This window comes from Staurois parvus, unplaced genomic scaffold, assembly GCF_062004578.1.
Source record: "Staurois parvus isolate SC_StPar_1 unplaced genomic scaffold, SC_StPar_1.0 ptg002140l, whole genome shotgun sequence".
In the NCBI taxonomy this organism is placed as follows: domain Eukaryota; kingdom Metazoa; phylum Chordata; class Amphibia; order Anura; family Ranidae; genus Staurois; species Staurois parvus.
This window is the reverse complement of record NW_028319936.1, coordinates 5,998,926-6,024,022: the sequence shown is the minus strand read 5'-3', so window position 1 is coordinate 6,024,022 and position 25,097 is coordinate 5,998,926. Positions and strand designations below refer to the sequence as shown.

Genomic DNA, 25,097 nt, shown 5'->3' with positions numbered 1-25,097 from the left:
ACAGAAACGTTAGTTAGGGCTACAGAATTGTTACTCAGGGACAGACACAGAATTGTTACTGAGGGCCACAGAACTGTTACTTAGGGCCACAGAAACGTTATTAGGGCCACAGAATTGTTACTCAGGGACAGACAGAATTGTTACTGAGTGCCAGAGAATTGTTACTTAGGGCCACAGAAACGTTAGTTAGGGCCACAGAATTGTTACTCAGGGACAGACACAGAATTGTTACTGAGGGCCACAGAACTGTTACTGAGGGCCACAGAAACGTTATTAGGGCCACAAAATTGTTACTCAGGGACAGACAGAATTGTTACTGAGTGCCAGAGAATTGTTACTTAGGGCCACAGAAACGTTAGTTAGGGCCACAGAATTGTTACTCAGGGACAGACACAGAATTGTTACTGAGGGCCACAGAACTGTTACTGAGGGCCACAGAAACGTTAGTTAGGGCCACAGAATTGTTACTCAGGGACAGACACAGAATTGTTACTGAGGGCCACAGAACTGTTACTTAGGGCCACAGAAACGTTAGTTAGGGCCACAGAATTGTTACTCAGGGACAGACACAGAATTGTTACTGAGGGCCACAGAATTGTTACTTAGGGCCACAGAATTGTTACTCAGGGACAGACAGAATTGTTACTGAGTGCCAGAGAATTGTTACTTAGGGCCACAGAAACGTTAGTTAGGGCCACAGAATTGTTACTCAGGGACAGACAGAATTGTTACTGAGTGCCAGAGAATTGTTACTTAGGGCCACAGAAACGTTAGTTAGGGCCACAGAATTGTTACTCAGGGACAGACACAGAATTGTTACTGAGGGCCACAGAATTGTTACTTAGGGCCACAGAAACGTTACTCAGGGACACAGAATTGTTACTGAGGGCCACAGAACTGTTACTTAGGGCCACAGAAACGTTAGTTAGGGCCACAGAATTGTTACTCAGGGACAGACACAGAATTGTTACTGAGGGCCACAGAATTGTTACTTAGGGTCACAGAAACGTTACTCAGGGACACAGAATTGTTACTGAGGGCCACAGAACCGTTACTTAGGGCCAAAGAAACGCTAGTTAGGGCCACAGAATTGTTACTCAGGGACAGACAGAATTGTTACTGAGTGCCAGAGAATTGTTACTTAGGGCCACAGAAACGTTAGTTAGGGCTACAGAATTGTTACTCAGGGACAGACACAGAATTGTTACTGAGGGCCACAGAACTGTTACTTAGGGCCACAGAAACGTTATTAGGGCCACAGAATTGTTACTCAGGGACAGACAGAATTGTTACTGAGTGCCAGAGAATTGTTACTTAGGGCCACAGAAACGTTAGTTAGGGCCACAGAATTGTTACTCAGGGACAGACACAGAATTGTTACTGAGGGCCACAGAACTGTTACTGAGGGCCACAGAAACGTTATTAGGGCCACAAAATTGTTACTCAGGGACAGACAGAATTGTTACTGAGTGCCAGAGAATTGTTACTTAGGGCCACAGAAACGTTAGTTAGGGCCACAGAATTGTTACTCAGGGACAGACACAGAATTGTTACTGAGGGCCACAGAACTGTTACTGAGGGCCACAGAAACGTTAGTTAGGGCCACAGAATTGTTACTCAGGGACAGACACAGAATTGTTACTGAGGGCCACAGAACTGTTACTTAGGGCCACAGAAACGTTAGTTAGGGCCACAGAATTGTTACTCAGGGACAGACACAGAATTGTTACTGAGGGCCACAGAATTGTTACTTAGGGCCACAGAATTGTTACTCAGGGACAGACAGAATTGTTACTGAGTGCCAGAGAATTGTTACTTAGGGCCACAGAAACGTTAGTTAGGGCCACAGAATTGTTACTCAGGGACAGACAGAATTGTTACTGAGTGCCAGAGAATTGTTACTTAGGGCCACAGAAACGTTAGTTAGGGCCACAGAATTGTTACTCAGGGACAGACACAGAATTGTTACTGAGGGCCACAGAATTGTTACTTAGGGCCACAGAAACGTTACTCAGGGACACAGAATTGTTACTGAGGGCCACAGAACTGTTACTTAGGGCCACAGAAACGTTAGTTAGGGCCACAGAATTGTTACTCAGGGACAGACACAGAATTGTTACTGAGGGCCACAGAATTGTTACTTAGGGTCACAGAAACGTTACTCAGGGACACAGAATTGTTACTGAGGGCCACAGAACCGTTACTTAGGGCCACAGAATTGTTACTCAGGGACAGACACAGAATTGTTACTCAGGGACACAGAATTGTTACTGAGGGCCACAGAACCGTTACTTAGGGCCACAGAAACGTTACTCAGGGACACAGAATTGTTACTGAGGGCCACATAACCGTTACTTAGGGCCACATAATTGTTACTCAGGGACAGACACAGAATTGTTACTGAGTGACACAGAATTGTTACTGAGGGCCACAACCGTTACTTAGGGCCACAGAATTGTTACTCAGGGACACAGAATTGTTACTGAGGGCCACAGAACCGTTACTTAGGGCCACAGAATTGTTATTCAGGGACACAGAATTGTTACTGAGGGCCACAGAACCGTTACTTAGGGCCACATAATTGTTACTCAGGGACAGACACAGAATTGTTACTGAGGGACACAGAATTGTTACTGAGGGCCACAGAAACTTTAATCAGGGACACAGAATTGTTACTGAGGGCCACAGAACCGTTACTTAGGGCCACATAAAAGTTAATCAGGGACACAGAATTGTTACTGAGGGCCACAGAACCGTTACTTAGGGCCACAGAATTGTTACTCAGGGACAGACACAGAATTGTTACTGAGGGACACAGAATTGTTACTGAGGGCCACAACCGTTACTTAGGGCCACAGAATTGTTACTCAGGGACACAGAATTGTTACTGAGGGCCACAGAACCGTTACTTAGGGCCACAGAATTGTTACTCAGGGACACAGAATTGTTACTGAGGGCCACAGAACCGTTACTTAGGGCCACAGAATTGTTACTCAGGGACAGACACAGAATTGTTACTGAGGGACACAGAATTGTTACTGAGGGCCACAGAAACGTTAATCAGGGACACAGAATTGTTACTGAGGGCCACAGAACCGTTACTTAGGGCCACATAAAAGTTAATCAGGGACACAGAATTGTTACTGAGGGCCACAGAACCGTTACTTAAGGCCACAGAATTGTTACTCAGGGACAGACACAGAATTGTTATTGAGGGACATAGAATTGTTACTGAGGGCCACAGAACCGTTACTTAGGGCCACAGAAACGTTAATCAGGGACACAGAATTGTTACTGATGGCCACAGAACCGTTACTTAGGGCCACATAAACGTTAATCAGGAACACAGAATTGTTACTGAGGGCCACAGAACCGTTACTTAGGGCAACAGAATTGTTACTCAGGGACACACACAGAATTGTTTCTTGAGGGACACAGAATTGTTACTGAGGGCCACAGAACCGTTACTTAGGGCCACAGAAACGTTAATCAGGGACACAGAATTGTTACTGAGGGCCACAGAACCGTTACTTAGGGCCACGTAAACGTTAATCAGGGACAGACACAGAATTGTTACTGAGGGACACAGAATTGTTACTGAGGGACACAGAATTGTTACTGAGGGCCACAGAACCATTACTTAGGGCCACAGAATTGTTACTTAGGGACACAGAATTGTTACTGAGGGCCACAGAACCGTTACTTAGGGCCACAGAATTGTTACTTAGGGACACAGAATTGTTACTGAGGGCCACAGAACCGTTACTTAGGGCCACAGATTTGTTACTTAGGGACACAGAATTGTTACTGAGGGCCACAGAACTGTTACTTAGGGCCACAGAATTGTTACTCGGACAGACACAGAATTGTTACTCAGGGACACAGAATTGTTACTGAGGGCCACAGAACCGTTACTTAGGGCCACAGAATTGTTACTCAAGGACACAGAATTGTTACTGAGGGCCACAGAACTGTTACTTAGGGCCACAGAATTGTTACTCAGGGACACAGAATTGTTACTGAGGGCCACAGAACTGTTACTTAGGGCCACAGAATTGTTACTCGGACAGACACAGAATTGTTACTCAGGGACACAGAATTGTTACTGAGGGCCACAGAACCGTTACTTAGGGCCACAGAATTGTTACTCAGGGACACAGAATTGTTACTGAGGGCCACAGAACTGTTACTTAGGGCCACAGAATTGTTACTCAGGGACACAGAATTGTTACTGAGGGCCACAGAACTGTTACTTAGGGCCACAGAAAGGTTACTCAGGGACACAGAATTGTTACTGAGGGCCACAGAATTGTTACTTAGGGCCACAGAATTGTTACTCAGGGACAGACACAGAATTGTTACTGAGGGACACAGAATTGTTACTGAGGGCCACAACCGTTACTTAGGGCCACAGAATTGTTACTCAGGGACACAGAATTGTTACTGAGGGCCACAGAACCGTTACTTAGGGCCACAGAATTGTTACTCAGGGACACAGAATTGTTACTGAGGGCCACAGAACCGTTACTTAGGGCCACAGAATTGTTACTCAGGGACAGACACAGAATTGTTACTGAGGGACACAGAATTGTTACTGAGGGCCACAGAAACGTTAATCAGGGACACAGAATTGTTACTGAGGGCCACAGAACCGTTACTTAGGGCCACATAAAAGTTAATCAGGGACACAGAATTGTTACTGAGGGCCACAGAACCGTTACTTAAGGCCACAGAATTGTTACTCAGGGACAGACACAGAATTGTTATTGAGGGACATAGAATTGTTACTGAGGGCCACAGAACCGTTACTTAGGGCCACAGAAACGTTAATCAGGGACACAGAATTGTTACTGATGGCCACAGAACCGTTACTTAGGGCCACATAAACGTTAATCAGGAACACAGAATTGTTACTGAGGGCCACAGAACCGTTACTTAGGGCAACAGAATTGTTACTCAGGGACACACACAGAATTGTTTCTTGAGGGACACAGAATTGTTACTGAGGGCCACAGAACCGTTACTTAGGGCCACAGAAACGTTAATCAGGGACACAGAATTGTTACTGAGGGCCACAGAACCGTTACTTAGGGCCACGTAAACGTTAATCAGGGACAGACACAGAATTGTTACTGAGGGACACAGAATTGTTACTGAGGGACACAGAATTGTTACTGAGGGCCACAGAACCATTACTTAGGGCCACAGAATTGTTACTTAGGGACACAGAATTGTTACTGAGGGCCACAGAACCGTTACTTAGGGCCACAGAATTGTTACTTAGGGACACAGAATTGTTACTGAGGGCCACAGAACCGTTACTTAGGGCCACAGATTTGTTACTTAGGGACACAGAATTGTTACTGAGGGCCACAGAACTGTTACTTAGGGCCACAGAATTGTTACTCGGACAGACACAGAATTGTTACTCAGGGACACAGAATTGTTACTGAGGGCCACAGAACCGTTACTTAGGGCCACAGAATTGTTACTCAAGGACACAGAATTGTTACTGAGGGCCACAGAACTGTTACTTAGGGCCACAGAATTGTTACTCAGGGACACAGAATTGTTACTGAGGGCCACAGAACTGTTACTTAGGGCCACAGAATTGTTACTCGGACAGACACAGAATTGTTACTCAGGGACACAGAATTGTTACTGAGGGCCACAGAACCGTTACTTAGGGCCACAGAATTGTTACTCAGGGACACAGAATTGTTACTGAGGGCCACAGAACTGTTACTTAGGGCCACAGAATTGTTACTCAGGGACACAGAATTGTTACTGAGGGCCACAGAACTGTTACTTAGGGCCACAGAAAGGTTACTCAGGGACACAGAATTGTTACTGAGGGCCACAGAATTGTTACTTAGGGCCACAGAATTGTTACTCGGACAGACACAGAATTGTTACTCAGGGACACAGAATTGTTACTGAGGGCCACAGAACCGTTACTTAGGGCCACATAAACGTTAATCAGGGACACAGAATTGTTACTGAGGGCCACAGAACCGTTACTTAGGGCCACATAATTGTTACTCAGGGACAGACACAGAATTGTTACTGAGGGACACAGAATTGTTACTGAGGGCCACAGAACCGTTACTTAGGGCCACAGAATTGTTACTCAGGGACAGACACAGAATTGTTACTCAGGGACACAGAATTGTTACTCAGGGACACAGAATAGTTGAATTAAAGAGTATGTCAGACAACATGCAGAGGAGTGGCAGAGGAGGCAATGTTTTAGGAGCAAGCAGACATGGCAGCAGAGGAAGGGGTCGAGGCAGCACTATTCGCAGCCAGAGGCCAGTGCTCCCGGTGTCATCCAGCGGTCGTGTCTCCACCGACAACCCTGCCGTCGTCGATTGGTTGGCTCGGTCGTCTTCCTCTTCCCAGGTCACCTCTGACACCTACAGCCAACGGTCGGTGGGTACGTCAGACACAACCGTTAGTTGGCATGGCCCGGGACCAAGCCCACTGAAATCACGTGTCCTCTACCTGCCCCTGTCCTTTGGTGTTCCCTCACCAAGCGAAGTATCGCATGCTGTGGGCTCAGCCCCACTGTACAGTGAGGAAGAGCTAACAGAGGGCGGTCAGGAACGGGGGGAGACATCCGCCTTTTCAGCAGCCAGGCGAAGAAGTAGTGGCGAGGAGAGTGGCTCGGTAGCCGGTCTAGAGACAGGTCTGTCTCCTGACCCAGACGCAGCCGAGGGGGCTAGTAGTGAGGCGGAGACCCTACTTGATGATGAGGAGGTTGATCGCACTTGGCAGCCACGTCGTCATCAGGCAATTTCTTCCGCATCATCAGGAGAAGAGGGTGGCAGCTTGGCAGCGAGCGAAATAGTCGGTGGGTTGCCCAGGAGACAGCAGCAGGGTCGCAGCAGTGTCAGTGGAGCCAAACGGCCACGGAGTAGAGCACCAGCTCCACTGCAGCCTACCACCACGGCCAGTAGTGGTGCCGGTGTGCACGGAGGAAGCAGCAGTCAGCCAGTGAGGAGTATCGGGGGCAAAGTTTCCTACTCGGCGGTGTGGCAATTTTTTGTCAAGCCGCCCGAGGAAGTAAACGTAGCCGTATGTCGACTATGTGGCCAGAAAGTCAAGCGTGGCCAGGGGGCCCATGTTGGGACTACAGCGTTGTGGCAGCATATGCAGCGTCGCCATTTGGTGGCCTGGGAAAACCGTGATAAAGATACGGCGGTTCTGCCCGCCCCAGCCCCCGCTCCATCACCCGCTCCGTTACTTGCTCCGTCACCTGACGTCAATCGCCCTCCATCAGCCAGTCAAGGCTCCAACACCTCTGCTGAGGGGAGTTGTCGCTCGTTGGCATCTTCCGCTTGTTCAGATGCTCCTTCTCCTGCTACTCCTCTTCACGGATTCCGTCAGCAGTCTTTCTTGGAATCCGTTTCCAAGAGACAACAGTTTGCGAGCACGCACCCGACGGTGCAAAAGCTGAACGTCCTCCTGTCCAAGTTGCTGGTGCTGCAGTCCCTCCCTTTCCAAGTGGTGGACTCAGCACCTTTCCGAGAAATGATGGCTTGTGCCGCGCCGCGGTGGAGAGTGCCAAGCCGTCATTTCTTCGCCAAAAAGGCAGTGCCAGCCCTGCATTCACATGTAGAAGAGATGGTGGGCCAGTCTTTGAGCATGTCGGTCTCTGCCAAAGTGCACGGCAGCGCCGACGTGTGGAGCTGTAACTACGGTCAGGGACAGTACATGTCATTTACGGCCCACTGGGTGAACGTGGTGCCGTCACAGCCGCACCAGCAACTTGGACAGGTCACGCCGCTTTTGCCTCCACGTTTGCACGTCCTTGGTCCGGCAAAGATGTCCGCCTCTACCACCTCTTCTTCCGCCGTGTCCTCAGCCGCCACCCCCGTGCCAAGTCCCATTACCCGACCGGCATATCACATGTGCAGGGCGCAACGGTGTCACGCTGTGCTGCACCTGGTATGCCTTGGCGAACGTAGTCACACAGGGGAGGAACTTCTCAGTGTAATGAACAGAGAAATCGACAGATGGCTGTCTCCGCGCAAACTCAAAATCGGAACCATGTTGACCGTCAACGGAAAGAACATGGTGTCTGCTCTGCGTCAAGGAAGGTTGTGCCATGCGCCATGCATGGCTCACGTGTTCAATCTGGTTGTCAAGCGGTTCCTAAAATCCACCATCCCACTGCAAGACATCCTTAAAATGTCACGTAAACTTTGCATGCATTTCAGCCATTCCTACACCGCAAAGCACACCCTCCTTGAGCTGCAGCGGCAGAACGGAATTGCACAGCATCGCCTGATCTGCGACGTTGCAACAAGGTGGAATTCAACCCTACACATGTTAGACCGCCTTTACGAACAGCGAAAGGCCATCACCGATTTCCTGATGTTACAAGCGGATAAAGGTACTCCCCTGTGTAACTTTGATGTCAGCCATTGGCAGCTCATGCGTGACACCTGCCGCTTGCTCAGGCCCTTTGAGGAGGCCACGCTATTCGTGAGTCGGCAGGACTATGGGATGAACGACGTCATTCCTCTGTTGCACGTCCTGGAACAAATGCTGTTAACAATGGCTGGTCAGGGTGCGGTAGACGTGGCGCACAGATCTCAACGCCACATGACCCCTGTGGGGGCAGGACAGGAAGAAGAGGAGGAGGTAGAGGAGGACATTTGTGCTCAGGAATTATTGAGTGAAATGGGTGGTTTTTCCACTCAGCGGACAGGAGTGGAGGAGCAGGAGCATCTGGTAGAGGAGGAGGAGGAGGAGACAGAGGACCCAGACGCACCGTGGCAGTATGCTGTGGAGATGGAGGCAGGGAGTCCCTCGCATTCCTTGGCACAAATGGCCCATAGCATGCTCGGTTGCTTGCGTAGCGACAGCCGAATAATAACCATCAGACAGAGGGATGACTTTTGGCTGTCCACCTTGTTGGACCCTCGCTACCGTTCAAAAATGGTGGCCTTTTTCACACCTGCTGAGAGGGAGGCCAAAATAACGTACTATAAAAACCACCTATGTAGTCAGTTGGTCTCTGCCTTTGTGCGCCAACGTCCATCCTCAGACACTGTGGGCCCTGTGCGCTCGCGTTCCGCTGCCATGGCAGCAGGGGAGGGGTGGGGTGGTAGGAGCAGTGGCAGCTCCACCAGCAGCAGCTGCCTCAGTCTGCAGTCGATGATGAGTAGCTTTCTTCACCAGCGCAGTGAGGAAACTACTAACCAGCCGCAGCAGCAGCAGCAGCAGCATCAGGTGGACCTGGAGCAGGACCTCAAACAACAGGCTTGGGCCTACTTGGACAGCACCCTGCTAACCGAGGTAGACAATCCCCTTGACTACTGGGCAACGAAACTTGACCTTTGGCCCCAACTAGCTGAATTTGCCCTTGAAAGGCTGTCATGCCCGGCCAGTAGCGTGGCATTGGAGCGCGTGTTTAGTGTGGCAGGAGGTATTGTAACTCCGCGGAGGACACGACTGTCCACCCAAAGTGTGGAGAGACTCACGTTTGTGAAAATGAATCAGGCGTAGATTAGTCTGGATTTCAAACCACCAGTTCCTGACACAACTGACTAAATCCGCCATGAATCATGCCTCAAACATGTGCCACTTTCAGGTCTCCTCACACACTGCTGGTGTGTTCCATTTTTTGTCATAGGGTGCTGGCAGATTACGGGCCTCCCATAGCTGCTGCCAGGCCCCTAATCTGCCATGGGCCCCTATACCGCCTCCTCATGCTGCTGCCAAGTCCAGAGTCTCTCATGGGTCCCTGTACGGCCTCCCATTGCTGCTGTCTCCATCGCCACACTCTGCCATGTGCCACTTTCAGGTCTCCTCACACACTGCTGGTGTGTTCAATTTTTTGACATAGGGTGCTGGCAGATTACAGGCCTCCCATAGCTGCTGCCAGGCCCCTAATCTGCCATGGGCCCCTATATACCGCCTCCTCATGCTGCTGCCAAGTCCAGAGTCTGTCATGGGTCCTTGTACGGCCTCCCATTGCTGCTGTCTCCATCGCCACACTCTGCCATGTGCCACTTTCAGGTCTCCTCACACACTGCTGGTGTGTTCAATTTTTTGACATAGGGTGCTGGCAGATTACAGGCCTCCCATAGCTGCTGCCAGGCCCCTAATCTGCCATGGGCCCCTATATACCGCCTCCTCATGCTGCTGCCAAGTCCAGAGTCTGTCATGGGTCCCTGTATGGCCTCCCATTGCTGCTGTCTCCATCGCCACACTCTGCCATGTGCCACTTTCAGGTCTCCTCACACACTGCTGGTGTGTTGAATTTTTTGACATAGGGTGCTGGCAGATTACGGGCCTCCCATAGCTGCTGCCAGGCCCCTAATCTGCCATGGGCCCCTATATACCGCCTCCTCATGCTGCTGCCAAGTCCAGAGTCTGTCATGGGTCCCTGTACGGCCTCCCATTGCTGCTGTCTCCATCGCCACACTCTGCCATGTGCCACTTTCAGGTCTCCTCACACTGCTGGTGTGTTGAATTTTTTGACATAGGGTGCTGGCAGATTACGGGCCTCCTATAGCTGCTGCCAGGCCCCTAATCTGCCATGGGCCCCTATATACCGCCTCCTCATGCTGCTGCCAGGTCCAGAGTCTCTCATGGGTCCCTGTACGGCCTCCCATTGCTGCTGTCTCCATCGCCACACTCTGCCATGTGCCACTTTCAGGTCTCCTCACACACTGCTGGTGTGTTGAATTTTTTGACATAGGGTGCTGGCAGATTACGGGCCTCCTATAGCTGCTGCCAGGCCCCTAATCTGCCATAGGCCCCTATATACCGCCTCCTCATGCTGCTGCCAGGTCCAGAGTCTGTCATGGGTCCCTGTACGGCCTCCCATTGCTGCTGTCTCCATCGCCACACTCTGCCATGTGCCACTTTCAGGTCTCCTCACACTGCTGGTGTGTTGAATTTTTTGACATAGGGTGCTGGCAGATAACGGGCCTCCTATAGCTGCTGCCAGGCCCCTAATCTGCCATAGGCCCCTATATACCGCCTCCTCATGCTGCTGCCAGGTCCAGAGTCTCTCATGGGTCCCTGTACGGCCTCCCATTGCTGCTGTCTCCATAGCCACACTCTGCCATGTGCCACTTTCAGGTCTCCTCACACACTGCTGGTGTGTTCAATTTTTTGACATAGGGTGCTGGCAGATTACAGGCCTCCCATAGCTGCTGCCAGGCCCCTAATCTGCCATGGGCCCCTATATACCGCCTCCTCATGCTGCTGCCAAGTCCAGAGTCTGTCATGGGTCCCTGTACAGCCTCCCATTGCTGCTGTCTCCATCGCCACACTCTGCCATGTGCCACTTTCAGGTCTCCTCACACACTGCTGGTGTGTTGAATTTTTTGACATAGGGTGCTGGCAGATTACGGGCCTCCCATAGCTGCTGCCAGGCCCCTAATCTGCCATGGGCCCCTATATACCGCCTCCTCATGCTGCTGCCAAGTCCAGAGTCTGTCATGGGTCCCTGTACGGCCTCCCATTGCTGCTGTCTCCATCGCCACACTCTGCCATGTGCCACTTTCAGGTCTCCTCACACTGCTGGTGTGTTGAATTTTTTGACATAGGGTGCTGGCAGATTACGGGCCTCCTATAGCTGCTGCCAGGCCCCTAATCTGCCATGGGCCCCTATATACCGCCTCCTCATGCTGCTGCCAGGTCCAGAGTCTCTCATGGGTCCCTGTACGGCCTCCCATTGCTGCTGTCTCCATCGCCACACTCTGCCATGTGCCACTTTCAGGTCTCCTCACACACTGCTGGTGTGTTGAATTTTTTGACATAGGGTGCTGGCAGATTACGGGCCTCCTATAGCTGCTGCCAGGCCCCTAATCTGCCATAGGCCCCTATATACCGCCTCCTCATGCTGCTGCCAGGTCCAGAGTCTGTCATGGGTCCCTGTACGGCCTCCCATTGCTGCTGTCTCCATCGCCACACTCTGCCATGTGCCACTTTCAGGTCTCCTCACACTGCTGGTGTGTTGAATTTTTTGACATAGGGTGCTGGCAGATTACGGGCCTCCTATAGCTGCTGCCGGGCCCCTAATCTGCCATAGGCCCCTATATACCGCCTCCTCATGCTGCTGCCAGGTCCAGAGTCTCTCATGGGTCCCTGTACGGCCTCCCATTGCTGCTGTCTCCATAGCCACACTCTGCCATGTGCCACTTTCAGGTCTCCTCACACACTGCTGGTGTGTTGAATTTTTTGACATAGGGTGCTGGCAGATTACGGGCCTCCTATAGCTGCTGCCAGGCCCCTAATCTGCCATAGGCCCCTATATACCGCCTCCTCATGCTGCTGCCAAGTCCAGAGTCTGTCATGGGTCCCTGTACGGCCTCCCATTGCTGCTGTCTCCATCGCCACACTCTGCCATGTGCCACTTTCAGGTCTCCTCACACACTGCTGGTGTGTTGAATTTTTTGACATAGGGTGCTGGCAGATTACGGGCCTCCCATAGCTGCTGCCAGGCCCCTAATCTGCCATGGGCCCCTATATACCGCCTCCTCATGCTGCTGCCAAGTCCAGAGTCTGTCATGGGTCCCTGTACGGCCTCCCATTGCTGCTGTCTCCATCGCCACACTCTGCCATGTGCCACTTTCAGGTCTCCTCACACTGCTGGTGTGTTGAATTTTTTGACATAGGGTGCTGGCAGATTACGGGCCTCCTATAGCTGCTGCCAGGCCCCTAATCTGCCATGGGCCCCTATATACCGCCTCCTCATGCTGCTGCCAGGTCCAGAGTCTCTCATGGGTCCCTGTACGGCCTCCCATTGCTGCTGTCTCCATCGCCACACTCTGCCATGTGCCACTTTCAGGTCTCCTCACACACTGCTGGTGTGTTGAATTTTTTGACATAGGGTGCTGGCAGATTACGGGCCTCCTATAGCTGCTGCCAGGCCCCTAATCTGCCATAGGCCCCTATATACCGCCTCCTCATGCTGCTGCCAGGTCCAGAGTCTGTCATGGGTCCCTGTACGGCCTCCCATTGCTGCTGTCTCCATCGCCACACTCTGCCATGTGCCACTTTCAGGTCTCCTCACACTGCTGGTGTGTTGAATTTTTTGACATAGGGTGCTGGCAGATTACGGGCCTCCTATAGCTGCTGCCAGGCCCCTAATCTGCCATAGGCCCCTATATACCGCCTCCTCATGCTGCTGCCAGGTCCAGAGTCTCTCATGGGTCCCTGTACGGCCTCCCATTGCTGCTGTCTCCATAGCCACACTCTGCCATGTGCCACTTTCAGGTCTCCTCACACACTGCTGGTGTGTTGAATTTTTTGACATAGGGTGCTGGCAGATTACGGGCCTCCTATAGCTGCTGCCAGGCCCCTAATCTGCCATAGGCCCCTATATACCGCCTCCTCATGCTGCTGCCAAGTCCAGAGTCTGTCATGGGTCCCTGTACGGCCTCCCATTGCTGCTGTCTCCATCGCCACACTCTGCCATGTGCCACTTTCAGGTCTCCTCACACTGCTGGTGTGTTGAATTTTTTGACATAGGGTGCTGGCAGATTACGGGCCTCCTATAGCTGCTGCCAGGCCCCTAATCTGCCATGGGCCCCTATATACCGCCTCCTCATGCTGCTGCCAGGTCCAGAGTCTCTCATGGGTCCCTGTACGGCCTCCCATTGCTGCTGTCTCCATCGCCACACTCTGCCATGTGCCACTTTCAGGTCTCCTCACACACTGCTGGTGTGTTGAATTTTTTGACATAGGGTGCTGGCAGATTACGGGCCTCCTATAGCTGCTGCCAGGCCCCTAATCTGCCATAGGCCCCTATATACCGCCTCCTCATGCTGCTGCCAAGTCCAGAGTCTGTCATGGGTCCCTGTACGGCCTCCCATTGCTGCTGTCTCCATCGCCACACTCTGCCATGTGCCACTTTCAGGTCTCCTCACACTGCTGGTGTGTTGAATTTTTTGACATAGGGTGCTGGCAGATTACGGGCCTCCTATAGCTGCTGCCAGGCCCCTAATCTGCCATAAGCCCCTATATACCGCCTCCTCATGCTGCTGCCAAGTCCAGAGTCTGTCATGGGTCCCTGTACGGCCTCCCATTGCTGCTGTCTCCATCGCCACACTCTGCCATGTGCCACTTTCAGGTCTCCTCACACACTGCTGGTGTGTTGAATTTTTTGACATAGGGTGCTGGCAGATTACGGGCCTCCTATAGCTGCTGCCAGGCCCCTAATCTGCCATAGGCCCCTATATACCGCCTCCTCATGCTGCTGCCAGGTCCAGAGTCTCTCATGGGTCCCTGTACGGCCTCCCATTGCTGCTGTCTCCATCGCCACACTCTGCCATGTGCCACTTTCAGGTCTCCTCACACTGCTGGTGTGTTCCATTTTTTGTCATAGGGTGCTGGCAGATTACGGGCCTCCCATAGCTGCTGCCAGGCCCCTAATCTGCCATGGGCCCCTATACCGACTCCTCATGCTGTGACGTTGCAACAAGGTGGAATTCAACCCTACATATGTTAGACCGCCTTTACGAACAGCAAAAGGCCATCACAGATTTCCTGATGTTAAAAGCGGATAAAGGTACTCCCTGTGTAACTTAGATGTCAGCCATTGGCAACTCATGCGTGACACCTGCGCTTGCTCAGGCCCTTTGAGGAGGCCACGCTATTCGTGAGTCGGCAGGACTATGGGATGAACGACGTCATTCCTCTGTTGCACGTCCTGGAACAAATGCTGTTAACAATGGCTGGTCAGGGTGCGGTAGACGTGGCGCACAGATCTCAACGCCACATGACCCCTGTGGGGGCAGGACAGGAAGAAGAGGAGGAGGTAGAGGAGGACATTGGTGCTCAGGAATTATTGAGTGAAATGGGTGGTTTTTCCACTCAGCGGACAGGAGTGGAGGAGCAGAAGCATCTGGTAGAGGAGGAGGAAGAGGAGACAGAGGACCCAGACGCACCGTGGCAGTATGCTGTGGAGATGGAGGCAGGGAGTCCCTCGCATTCCTTGGCACAAATGGCCCATAGCATGCTCGCTTGCTTGCGTAGCGACAGCCGAATAATAACCATCAGACAGAGGGATGACTTTTGGCTGTCCACCTTGTTGGACCCTCGCTACCGTTCAAAAATGGTGGCCTTTTTCACACCTGCTGAGAGGGAGGCCAAAATAACGTACTATAAAAACCACCTATGTAGTCAGCTGGTCTCTGCCTGTCTGCGCCAACGTCCATCCTCAGACACTGTGGGCCCTGTGCGCTCGCGTTCCGCTGCCATGGCAGCAGGGGAGGGGTGGGGTGGTAGGAGCAGTGGCAGCTCCACCAGCAGCGGCTGCCTCAGTCTGCAGTCGATGATGAGTAGCTTTCTTCACCAGCGCAGTGAGGAAACTACTAACCAGCCGCAGCAGCAGCAGCAGCAGCATCAGGTGGACCTGGAGCAGGACCTCAAACAACAGGCTTAGGCCTACTTGGACAGCACCCTGCCAACCGAGGTAGACAATCCCCTTGACTACTGGGCAACGAAACTTGACCTTTGGCCCCAACTAGCTGAATTTGCCCTTGAAAGGCTGTCATGCCCGGCCAGTAGCGTGGCATCGGAGCGCGTGTTTAGTGCGGCAGGAGGTATTGCAACTCCGCGGAGGACACGACTGTCCACCCAAAGTGTGGAGAGACTCACGTTTGTGAAAATGAATCAGGCGTGGATTAGTCTGGATTTCAAACCACCAGTTCCTGACACAACTGACTAAATCCGCCATGAATCATGCCCCAAACATGTGCCACTTTCAGGTCTCCTCACACTGCTGGTGTGTTCCATTTTTTGTCATAGGGTGCTGGCAGATTACGGGCCTCCCATAGCTGCTGCCAGGCCCCTAATCTGCCATGGGCCCCTATACCGCCTCCTCATGCTGCTGCCAAGTCCAGAGTCTCTCATGGGTCCCTGTACGGCCTCCCATTGCTGCTGTCTCCATCGCCACACTCTGCCATGTGCCACTTTCAGGTCTCCTCACACTGCTGGTGTGTTCCATTTTTTGTCATAGGGTGCTGGCAGATTACGGGCCTCCCATAGCTGCTGCCAGGCCCCTAATCTGCCATGGGCCCCTATACCGCCTCCTCATGCTGCTGCCAGGTCCAGAGTCTGTCATGGGTCCCTGTACGGCCTCCCATTGCTGCTGTCTCCATCGCCACACTCTGCCATGTGCCACTTTCAGGTCTCCTCACACTGCTGGTGGGTTCCATTTTTTGTCATAGGGTGCTGGCAGATTACGGGCCTCCCATAGCTGCTGCCAGGCCCGTAATCTGCCATGGGCCCCCGTACCGACTCCTCATGCTGCTGCCAGGCCCGTAATCTGTCATGGGCCCCTGTTGTCGCTTGTTGGCATATTCCGCTCGTTCAGATGCTCCTTCTCCTGCTACTCCTCTTCACGGATTCCGTCAGCAGTCTTTCTTGGAATCCGTTTCCAAGAGACAACAGTTTGCGAGCACGCACCCGACGGTGCAGAAGCTGAACGTCCTCCTGTCCAAGTTGCTGCTGCCAGGCTCGTAATCTGTCATGCGCCCCTGTACCGCCTCCTCATGCTGCTGCCAAGTCCAGAGTGTGTCATGGGCCCCCGTACCGACTCCTCATGCTGCTGCCAGGCCCGTAATCTGTCATGGGCCCCTGTACCGCCTCCCCATGCTGCTGCCAGGTCCAGAGTGTGTCATGGGTCCCTGTACGGCCTCCCATTGCTGCTGCCAGGCCCGTAATCTGCCATGGGCCCCCGTACCGACTCCTCATGCTGCTGCCAGGCCCGTAATCTGTCATGGGCCCCTGTACCGCCTCCTCATGCTGCTGCCAGGTCCAGAGTGTGTCATGGGTCCCTGTACGGCCTCCCATTGCTGCTGTCTCTATCGCCACACTCTGCCATGTGCCACTTTCAGGTCTCCTCACACTGCTGGTGGTTTCCATTTTTGTCATAGGGTGCTGTATGGCCTCCCATTGCTGCTGCCTCCACCGCCACACTGTGGCTCCACACTCTGGTTTTGGCCCCGTGACTGCCCAAATGAGTGAAGTGTGCGGTGATTCTAAGATCGACGGCACTCATCTGCATGTCATACTGACTGACAGTATTATTTCTCTTCCCCAGCAGACTCCAAGGGCATTTAAATTAAAGGTACAGTGTTCTGCACTAATATTAAGTCTCTCTGAAGCCTAGAAACACCCTTTTTTAAGTTAAATTCACAGCGAATATATTCGACTTGAATCAAAATTTTTCCACGAATTCGCCGAATCAGTCGAATCGAATTTTTGAATACTTCGCTCATCTCTAATCCTAATACACAATACTTTTCCTAATGTCACAAAATCATGCAAAAACGAAAACCGAACGTTACATTCTACAATAGGCATCGGGTGTGTGGGGGGGGGAAGGGGGAAAAAAGGGAGAGACACAGGCCCGAAGCTTTATTGAAGGGACAAAGACACGCAAGGGGGAGTAGGGGGAAGGGGGAATCTTCAGACGTCCTCTTCCTCCTTAAAGTCCATCAAGGTATAGTCTCTGAGCAGACTGAGGATCAGTCTGTGGCAGTCCTCAATGGACATCCTCTCCCGCTGGTGGATGAGGCGCTTTCTGGCGCACCATAAAGCGTCCTTAAAACAACACAGCACCCGCCAGGCGCCGTCAATGTCCTCCAGAGAAAAAGTCCCACAGAATAGTCCATTCAACACCCCAAAGTGAGTGATGGCTGTCTGTGGTACAAAGTCCTTGAGTTCAGGTTCCAGGGCCCCCAACAGGGCCTGAGCAAATGAGCACTCCCAGAAAACGTGGTGAGACGTTTCCTCGTGGATGATGCAGAAGGGGCAGTGTCTGTATCTGCTCAGGTTCCTGGCATGCATAAATGTCCTGAGAGGCAACCCCCCTTGGATTGCCATCCAGGACAGGTGTCTTTTATACTGATAACAAGTTCAAACAGGTACCATTGATACAGGTAATGAGTGCAGGACAGAGGAGCCTCTTAAAGAAGAAGGTACAGGTCTGTGAGAGACAGAAATCTTGCTTGTTTGTACGTGACCAAATACTTATTTTCCACCATAATTTGCAAATAAATTCTTTCCAAATTAGCCAATGTGATTGTCTGGATTTGTTTTCTCATTTTGTCTCTCATAGTTGAGGTTTACCTATGATGCCAATTACAGGCCTCTCTCATCTTTTTAAGTGGGAGAACTTGCACAATTGGTGGCTGACTAAATACTTTTTTGCCCCACTGTATGTAAAGCTCTGCATAAATTGACGGCGCTATATAAGCACCTGAAATAAATAAATAAAATAAACATTTAAATGTAGACCAGCACCAACCACTGCAGCCATACCCAACATAAAACTCATCCAGAGTAGTCCTGCAACAGGTGTATCTTGATGTCTTGATGCCACAGCACTGGTGAATGCCTCAGAACTTGCTACCGTTGTTCCAATGGGTATTACTGTGCTTTCCACAACTGCAGTGACAACACACCCTTCCACCCTTTTTTTCAGCTGTAGACTTTTACAAGTAATATTTTAATAATAAACCTTTTTTTCTAATTTCATACAATCTGGAATGATTAGAACACCTGGCAACTTATTATTTCTGCCTCTTTCCCCATTTGGAAGTGTTCTTATTATGTTCAGTCCACTTTGATGGAATAGTAAATTAAGGAAAATTTATCCATATCCCACCTATTTGACAGGTGTCAGGTAGAAAAGGAAGTGAGGTGAAATCCTTAAAAAACTAAATTTTGTAGCAGAATGAGTAAGGTTTAGAACATCTGTCAGAATATTATAGCTGTTTGTGCCCCATGAGGAAAATTTTCCCCCACGTCCTGTTCAAGTGATGGGGTTAAGACAGGACAGGATGCAAAGAAAGAACTTTTCTATGAGGACAAAACCATTAGTCACACCAGCATGCTTAGTTTTTATTTATTTATTTTCACATTCAAGTTTTTATTTGGTTTTTCAGAGAAAAACAGAAAAAGAAATACCTTGAGATAGAACAGAATTAAAATATTATAATGTCTTAATAAAGGTGTTACAATAAAATTTATCAAACAAAGATAATTAGGTAATTCCTAATAGTCGTGAAAGTTAACAGGGTTAATCAATTGAAGCAAAAAGAATAGAGTCTTGCAGAAATATTGAATATAGCTTTTTTTTTTTTTTTTTCTATATTTCAATTATTTTTATTGAGTTTTTCAAGGGTAAACAGGGAAAAGATAAGTGGTTCAGTCATACAATATTACAATAGACAAAATATGATTGATCATTTTGTTGTAATTCCGTCCTTGGATGGATGAGGTGTTGGTCTTGTTTTAGCAATATCATTAGAGGTATTCGTGTATATTTGATGAACTTTGTTGGTGATTAAGAAGGGCAATTTTAGCGAGCGATGACTGGTACCTTGGGGTAAGAACCAGGGTAATAACAGGGGTAAAAAAGCCTTGCAAACAATGCAAGTAACATGCGTAGCAGTGTCTGCTACTTTGTAAAGTGGGGGCGTGAGAAAGCATGAGTCTTCCGAGAGCTCATGCTTGAAACGGACTTGGGCGATCATTATGTTCGATCGATCGGGGGCCGATTGCCAGCTAGTGTTTTAGAGAGTTGTGTCCAGGGAATTGAACGTGGAGGTAATATGCTTGATTGAAGGCTATGATCTTCCTGTTTCCATTTGTTGCAGTTGGTTGGATGTTGATTGATGGGAATCTGCTGGTATAATGCTCCATGTTTTCAGTAATTCGATGCCCCCTTCTAGGGAGTTGATTGTGAAAAATCTGCCTTGGTATTTGACATTCAGTTTCGTAGGAAAGCCCCATTGATATGCGATTTTGTGGTTTCGTAGTGCTTTGGTTATGCTGATGAGCTTCTTACGATTGGTTAGCGTTGCTTTAGAGAGGTCTGCGAACAATTTAATGTTTGCTTGGGCTGGATTAATGGAGGTCGGATGTCTGGCTGCAATCATTATTTTCTCCTTTACGTGGTAAAAGTGTATGCGTGCCAGTATATCTCTGGGAATCATCGCAGGTAAAAATGATGGTTTGGGGATTCGATGTGCTCGATCTATGGCCAATTCCACGTCAGTGAGGGTGGGAATGAGATTTTTCATGTATTGTTGTATGAAAGGTACAGTGGCATCTGTGGTGACGGTTTCTGGGATCCCACTGAATTTAATGTTGTTCCGCCGGGAGCGATCTTCTAAGTCTGCCAGTTTGAGCTTGATTTGTTCGATGTCTGTTGTATGATGTGTGTGTGCATCTATAAGATCGTTATGTGTGGTACACACTTCTCCCAGTTTGTTTTCGATATGGCGGATATGTTTATCTTGGTTTTGGACCGTATTAGAAATTTGGGATAATGTGGCAGTCAGGTCAATATGTAGCGTCTGTCGCAGGTAAAGGAGCATGTTCTTCATGGAAATCTCAGTGATAGGTTGGTCAGAAGCAGGATAGGAATCAATCAAAGATGGAGCAGAAGCAGATAGTGCACTGGTTGGGAGAGAAGGTAGAAGGCTGTCAGGTGTGATCCTGTGTCCAGCCTGGGTCTGGATTTTGCTGCTAGTTGTGGGAGACAGGTGGGGAGAGGACTTGACGGGGTCTCAAGGGGAGAGCTGTCCCTTCAGCCTGGGGTCTGGATGGTATGCAGCCTGGTGGTCTGTGTCCTCTCCTTGCTGCTGGGCAGACAAGCCTGTCAGCAGGGGGCCGGCGCCATCTTGGCTGCAGGGTGCGAGTGCAGGATAAAAGCTTGTCATCTTTGTGGGGTGGCCCGGTGCTTTTCTCCTGCGGGTCATAGCCCTTCCAGATGGCGAGGGGTTAATGGCTCTATTGAGCAGTTAATTACTCCCTGGTGTCGTAGTGTGCCGCGATCGTGCTGGCGGGTGGACGGAGCTCTCTTCACTGAACGTCCATCCCCGAAGCCAGCCACGCATGCGCCCCTTTTTTTTTCCTTTTAAGTTATGGTTTTAAACCAGTTGGACCAGGGTTTCCAATTTTTCTGAAATATGGTAATTTTGTCATTTATACAGCATGCTTAGTTTGTTGAACGTGTATGACAGTTTAATGCAATGAAATGTATTATATGGTTTTATTCCCTTTAAAAGCCTGTGCATTATGAAGAAAAGGACTGGTGTAAAGAACAGTACTCGGGTGGATGTTACACTGCATATTTCCCTCCAGGAATCATGACTCAGTTTGGAAGGTATGTCTTTACACTCAGGCTGAACATGTACACAGTGCACCATAAATATATAGTTAACCCTTTCGTGGCTGGGCAAATTGACAGCCGAGGCCAAGAATGCCAGCGTGGGTAAGGCGCGTGCACGCCCCATAACCGGAACTGCAAAATCATGTGTATATGCATGATTTTGCTTACCCGTGCTGCCCTGTAGCAGTATATTTGCTATAGGGCAGTGCAGAAGCAGTTAATTTTATTATGTACACACTTGTTTGTTTACATATTTCTCCCCTGCAAGGGAAGAAAGATACAATGTATCTTTCTCTCCATTTAGAACAGAAAGAGAACACAGCAATGAGTTGTATAGTGACTTATCACTATGATAGCCAATCAGAGGTGAATGAGAACCAGAAGTCCCAGGTCAAGTTTAGAACAAAACCCTAAGCTCTTGGTGAGAGCCTGGTCTCTGTGCTGGGAGTGTGTTGTGTGGCGCCCTCCCAACACAAAGAGAGGTATGCATATATGTGGTCTCATGTATAAAGACCCAAAAAAGAAAGCTCACATAAATACAGTTCATGTCCTAGAGTGAAAAAGCTTAGTTGCCATACTGTATCTATGTAGGAGAAGGGTTCTCACCCTAGGACAGGTCTACAATAACCTTCCTCTCTCCTTATCTCCCTAACATAGAGGAAAGGCTGCAAGAGGAAGAAGGGTCAGCCGCACACTGGAGGATAGATAAATATAGTGTGTATTTATTGATCCATAGGACACACAAAACACCAGGACATGAATACAGGACCTTTTAAGTGTTTCACAGGATCTCGTGCTTAATCATAACAAAGAAAACAACAAAAGTGCTGTCTTATATAGGTATTAGTTAACAAAGAACACCTGTCCTAATCAGCACTCCTGAATCCTGAGGGTATGCCTACTAATACATTGTAACAAGACATATAAAACCAATGTATCAAAAGTAGTGATCTCAAAAAACAACAAAAAAGGAAGAAAAGAAAAATGAAGTAAAATAAAAATATAACAAAGAAAGAGAAAAAGAAAAATGGATAAAAATAATTGTGAAAAAATAATTATGAAAAAAATTCTATAGAAAAAATTATGAAATTATTAAAAATAGAATAACAAACACAGGTAAAAGTGAGTAAATATCCCAAGAAGATATGGGCTAAGAAGCCACATTAGTAAATGATCAAAATGTAAATATAAATATATGCAAAAAACGCATACAAAAATGCATGGAAAAAAAATATTTTATCTTTTTATTTTACTTCATTTTTCTTTTTTCTTTTCTTCCTTTTTTGTTGTTCTTTGAGATCACTATTTTTGATACAATGGTTTTATATGTCTTGTTACAATGTATTAGTAGGCGTACCCTCAGGATTCAGGAGTGCTGATTAGGACAGGTGTTCTTTATTAGCTAATACCTATATAAGACAGCACTTTTGTTGTTTTCTTTGTTATGATTAAGCACGAGATCGTGTGAAACGCGTTAAAAGGTCCTGTATTCATGTCCTGGTGTTTTGTGTGTCCTGTGGATCAATAAATACACACTATATTCATCTATCCTCCGGTGTGCGGCTGACCATTCTTCCTATTGCATCATGTGTGGTGGCGAGCCAGAGCCTGCACCTGTTGTGGATTGATCTGGATTGTTTGCCTGACGGTATACCTTTTGTTCTTTGGATAGTTCTCAGCGACAGTTAGGATCAATGTAACTAATGACCGTTAACAGAGACAGAGAGCACAGGAAGTTATTTGCTCATAAGATTTCTGACATAACTGGCAGGAATTTATTTGAATTTATACAACAGATAGAGATAAACACTTTCAGTGATATATTTAAAGTGGTAGTAAACTCGTCTTTAATAATTTCATCGACAGGTCAGCTTATAATATAGCTTACCTATAGGTAAAATGAAGAGCTCCTAAACGTGAACCGTTTAGCAGATATTAGCCCTTTCTGATAGTTGGCACCTGCACTCTGAAGGAGTGGGATACCCATGCAGCTCCTTCAGAGCACTGTGCCGTGACCCGGGATGTCATCGCGGCTTGGCCAGTAAGCTGGCCAGAGCTTGTGAACCTGGAAGGAAAACCGGGTGAAGATGGAAGCCCCAGGGAGCCGTGACAGCTCTCTGCTGGAGAGCTTCATTTCAAGGTAAGTCTTTCATAATGTGCTAGTATGCAATGCATACTAGCACATTTCGCCTTTACCTTGCAGGTGGTGGGTTTTTTTTTTCCTTTTTATGTGCTTTACTACCGCTTTAAAGACCAAAATAGAAGTTTATTGTTAGGGTTTACATACATGCAGGGGCGGACTGACCATTTGGAAACTTGGGCACTGCCCGAGGGCCTGGAGTCATAAGGGGCCCCATGAGATGCCCCTGGTACCTTTTTCATAAGCTTTTTGAGTTTGGACAAGGACACAGGGGCCCCATGATCCCCTACTGCCTGGAGGCCCCATGAGTTGTCAGTCTGCCCCTGCATACATGTTATTTATTTATTACAGGTACCTTTATAGCACCGTCAATTTAAGCAGCACTTTACATATAGTGTGCATTCACATCAGTCCCTAACCCTCAAGGAGTGTAAAATCTAACTCACATTCATATACAGTGGGGATCGAAAGTTTGGGCACCCCAGCTAAACATTTGTATTAATGTGCATAAAGAAGCCAAAGAAAGATGGAAAAATCTCCAAAAGGCATCACATTACAGATTAGACATTCCTATAATATGTCAACAAAAGTTAGATTTTATTTCCATCATTTACACTTTCAAAATAACAGAAAACAAAAAAATGGCTTCTGCAAAAGTTTGGGCACCCTGCAGAGTTAATATCTTGTACTGCCCCCTTTGGCAAGTATCACAGCTTGTAAACGCTTTTTGTAGCCAGCCAAGTGTCTTTCAATTCTTGTTTGAGGTATCTTTGCCCATTCTTCCTTACAAAAGTCTTCCAGTTCTTTGAGATTTCTGGGCTGTCTGTCACGCACTACTCTTTTAAGGTCTATCCATAGATTTTCAAGTATGTTGAGGTCAGGAGATTGTGAAGGCCATGGCAAAACCTTCAGTTTACACCTCTTGATGTAATCCCCCGTGGATTTCAAGGTGTGTTTAGGATCATTATCCATTTGTAGAAGCCATCCTCTCTTTAACTTCAGCTTTTTCACAGATGGCATCAAGTTACCATCCAAAATTTGCTGAAATTTTATTGAATCCATTTTTCCTTCTACTCGTGAGATGTTCCCTGTGCCACTGGCTGCAACACAACCCCAAAGCATGATTGATCCAACCCCATGCTTAACAGTTGGACAGAGGTTCTTTTCATTAAATTCTGTGCCCCTTCTTCTCCAAACGTACCTTTGCTCATTCCGGCCAAAAAGTTCAATTTTAACCTCATCGGTCCACAGAACTTGTTTCCAAAATGCATCAAGCTTGTCTATATGTTCATTTGCAAAGTTCAAACGATGATTTTTGTGGTGAGGATGTAGAAGAGGTTTTCTTCTGATGACTCTTCCATGAAGACCATATTTGTACAAGTATCTCTTTATAGTGGAATAGTGTACCACAACTCCAGTGTCTGCCAGATCTTTCTGGAGGGATCGTGCAGTCAAACATGGGTTTTGAATTGTTTTTCTCACAATCCTGCGAGCTGTTCTGTCTGATATTTTCTTGGTCTTCCAGATCTTGCTTTAACTTCCACTGTTCCTGATGACTGCCATTTCTTAATTACATCAGTTTCAGTTTTCTAGACAACTGCTTAGAAGAACCCATGGTGCTGATTGTTGGGGCAAGGTCAGATGAGTCTGGGCATTTAAAACCTTTGAGATTGACATCACCTGGTCTTCCCAGATGATGATTGAGAACAATCCATGACACTGGCAGGTCTCAGCTTTGCAAAGGGGGCAGTGCATGCTATAAATTCTGCAGGGTGCCGAAACTTTTGCAGACGCCATTTT

General features: G+C 48.8%; 1 protein-coding gene across 2 annotated transcripts in view; it reads left to right on the top strand.

Annotated features, from left to right (window-relative positions):
* The window catches only part of LOC149432482 (amine oxidase [flavin-containing] B-like), a 110,221-nt gene that overhangs the window by 67,912 nt on the left and 17,212 nt on the right, over window positions 1-25,097 (top strand). For both annotated transcript variants that reach the window (XM_089665159.1, XM_089665158.1), the window contains one exon: window positions 21,054-21,151. In XM_089665159.1, the coding sequence (XP_089521285.1) occupies window positions 21,054-21,151 (98 nt within the window). The remainder of the gene's footprint in view (window positions 1-21,053; window positions 21,152-25,097) is intronic.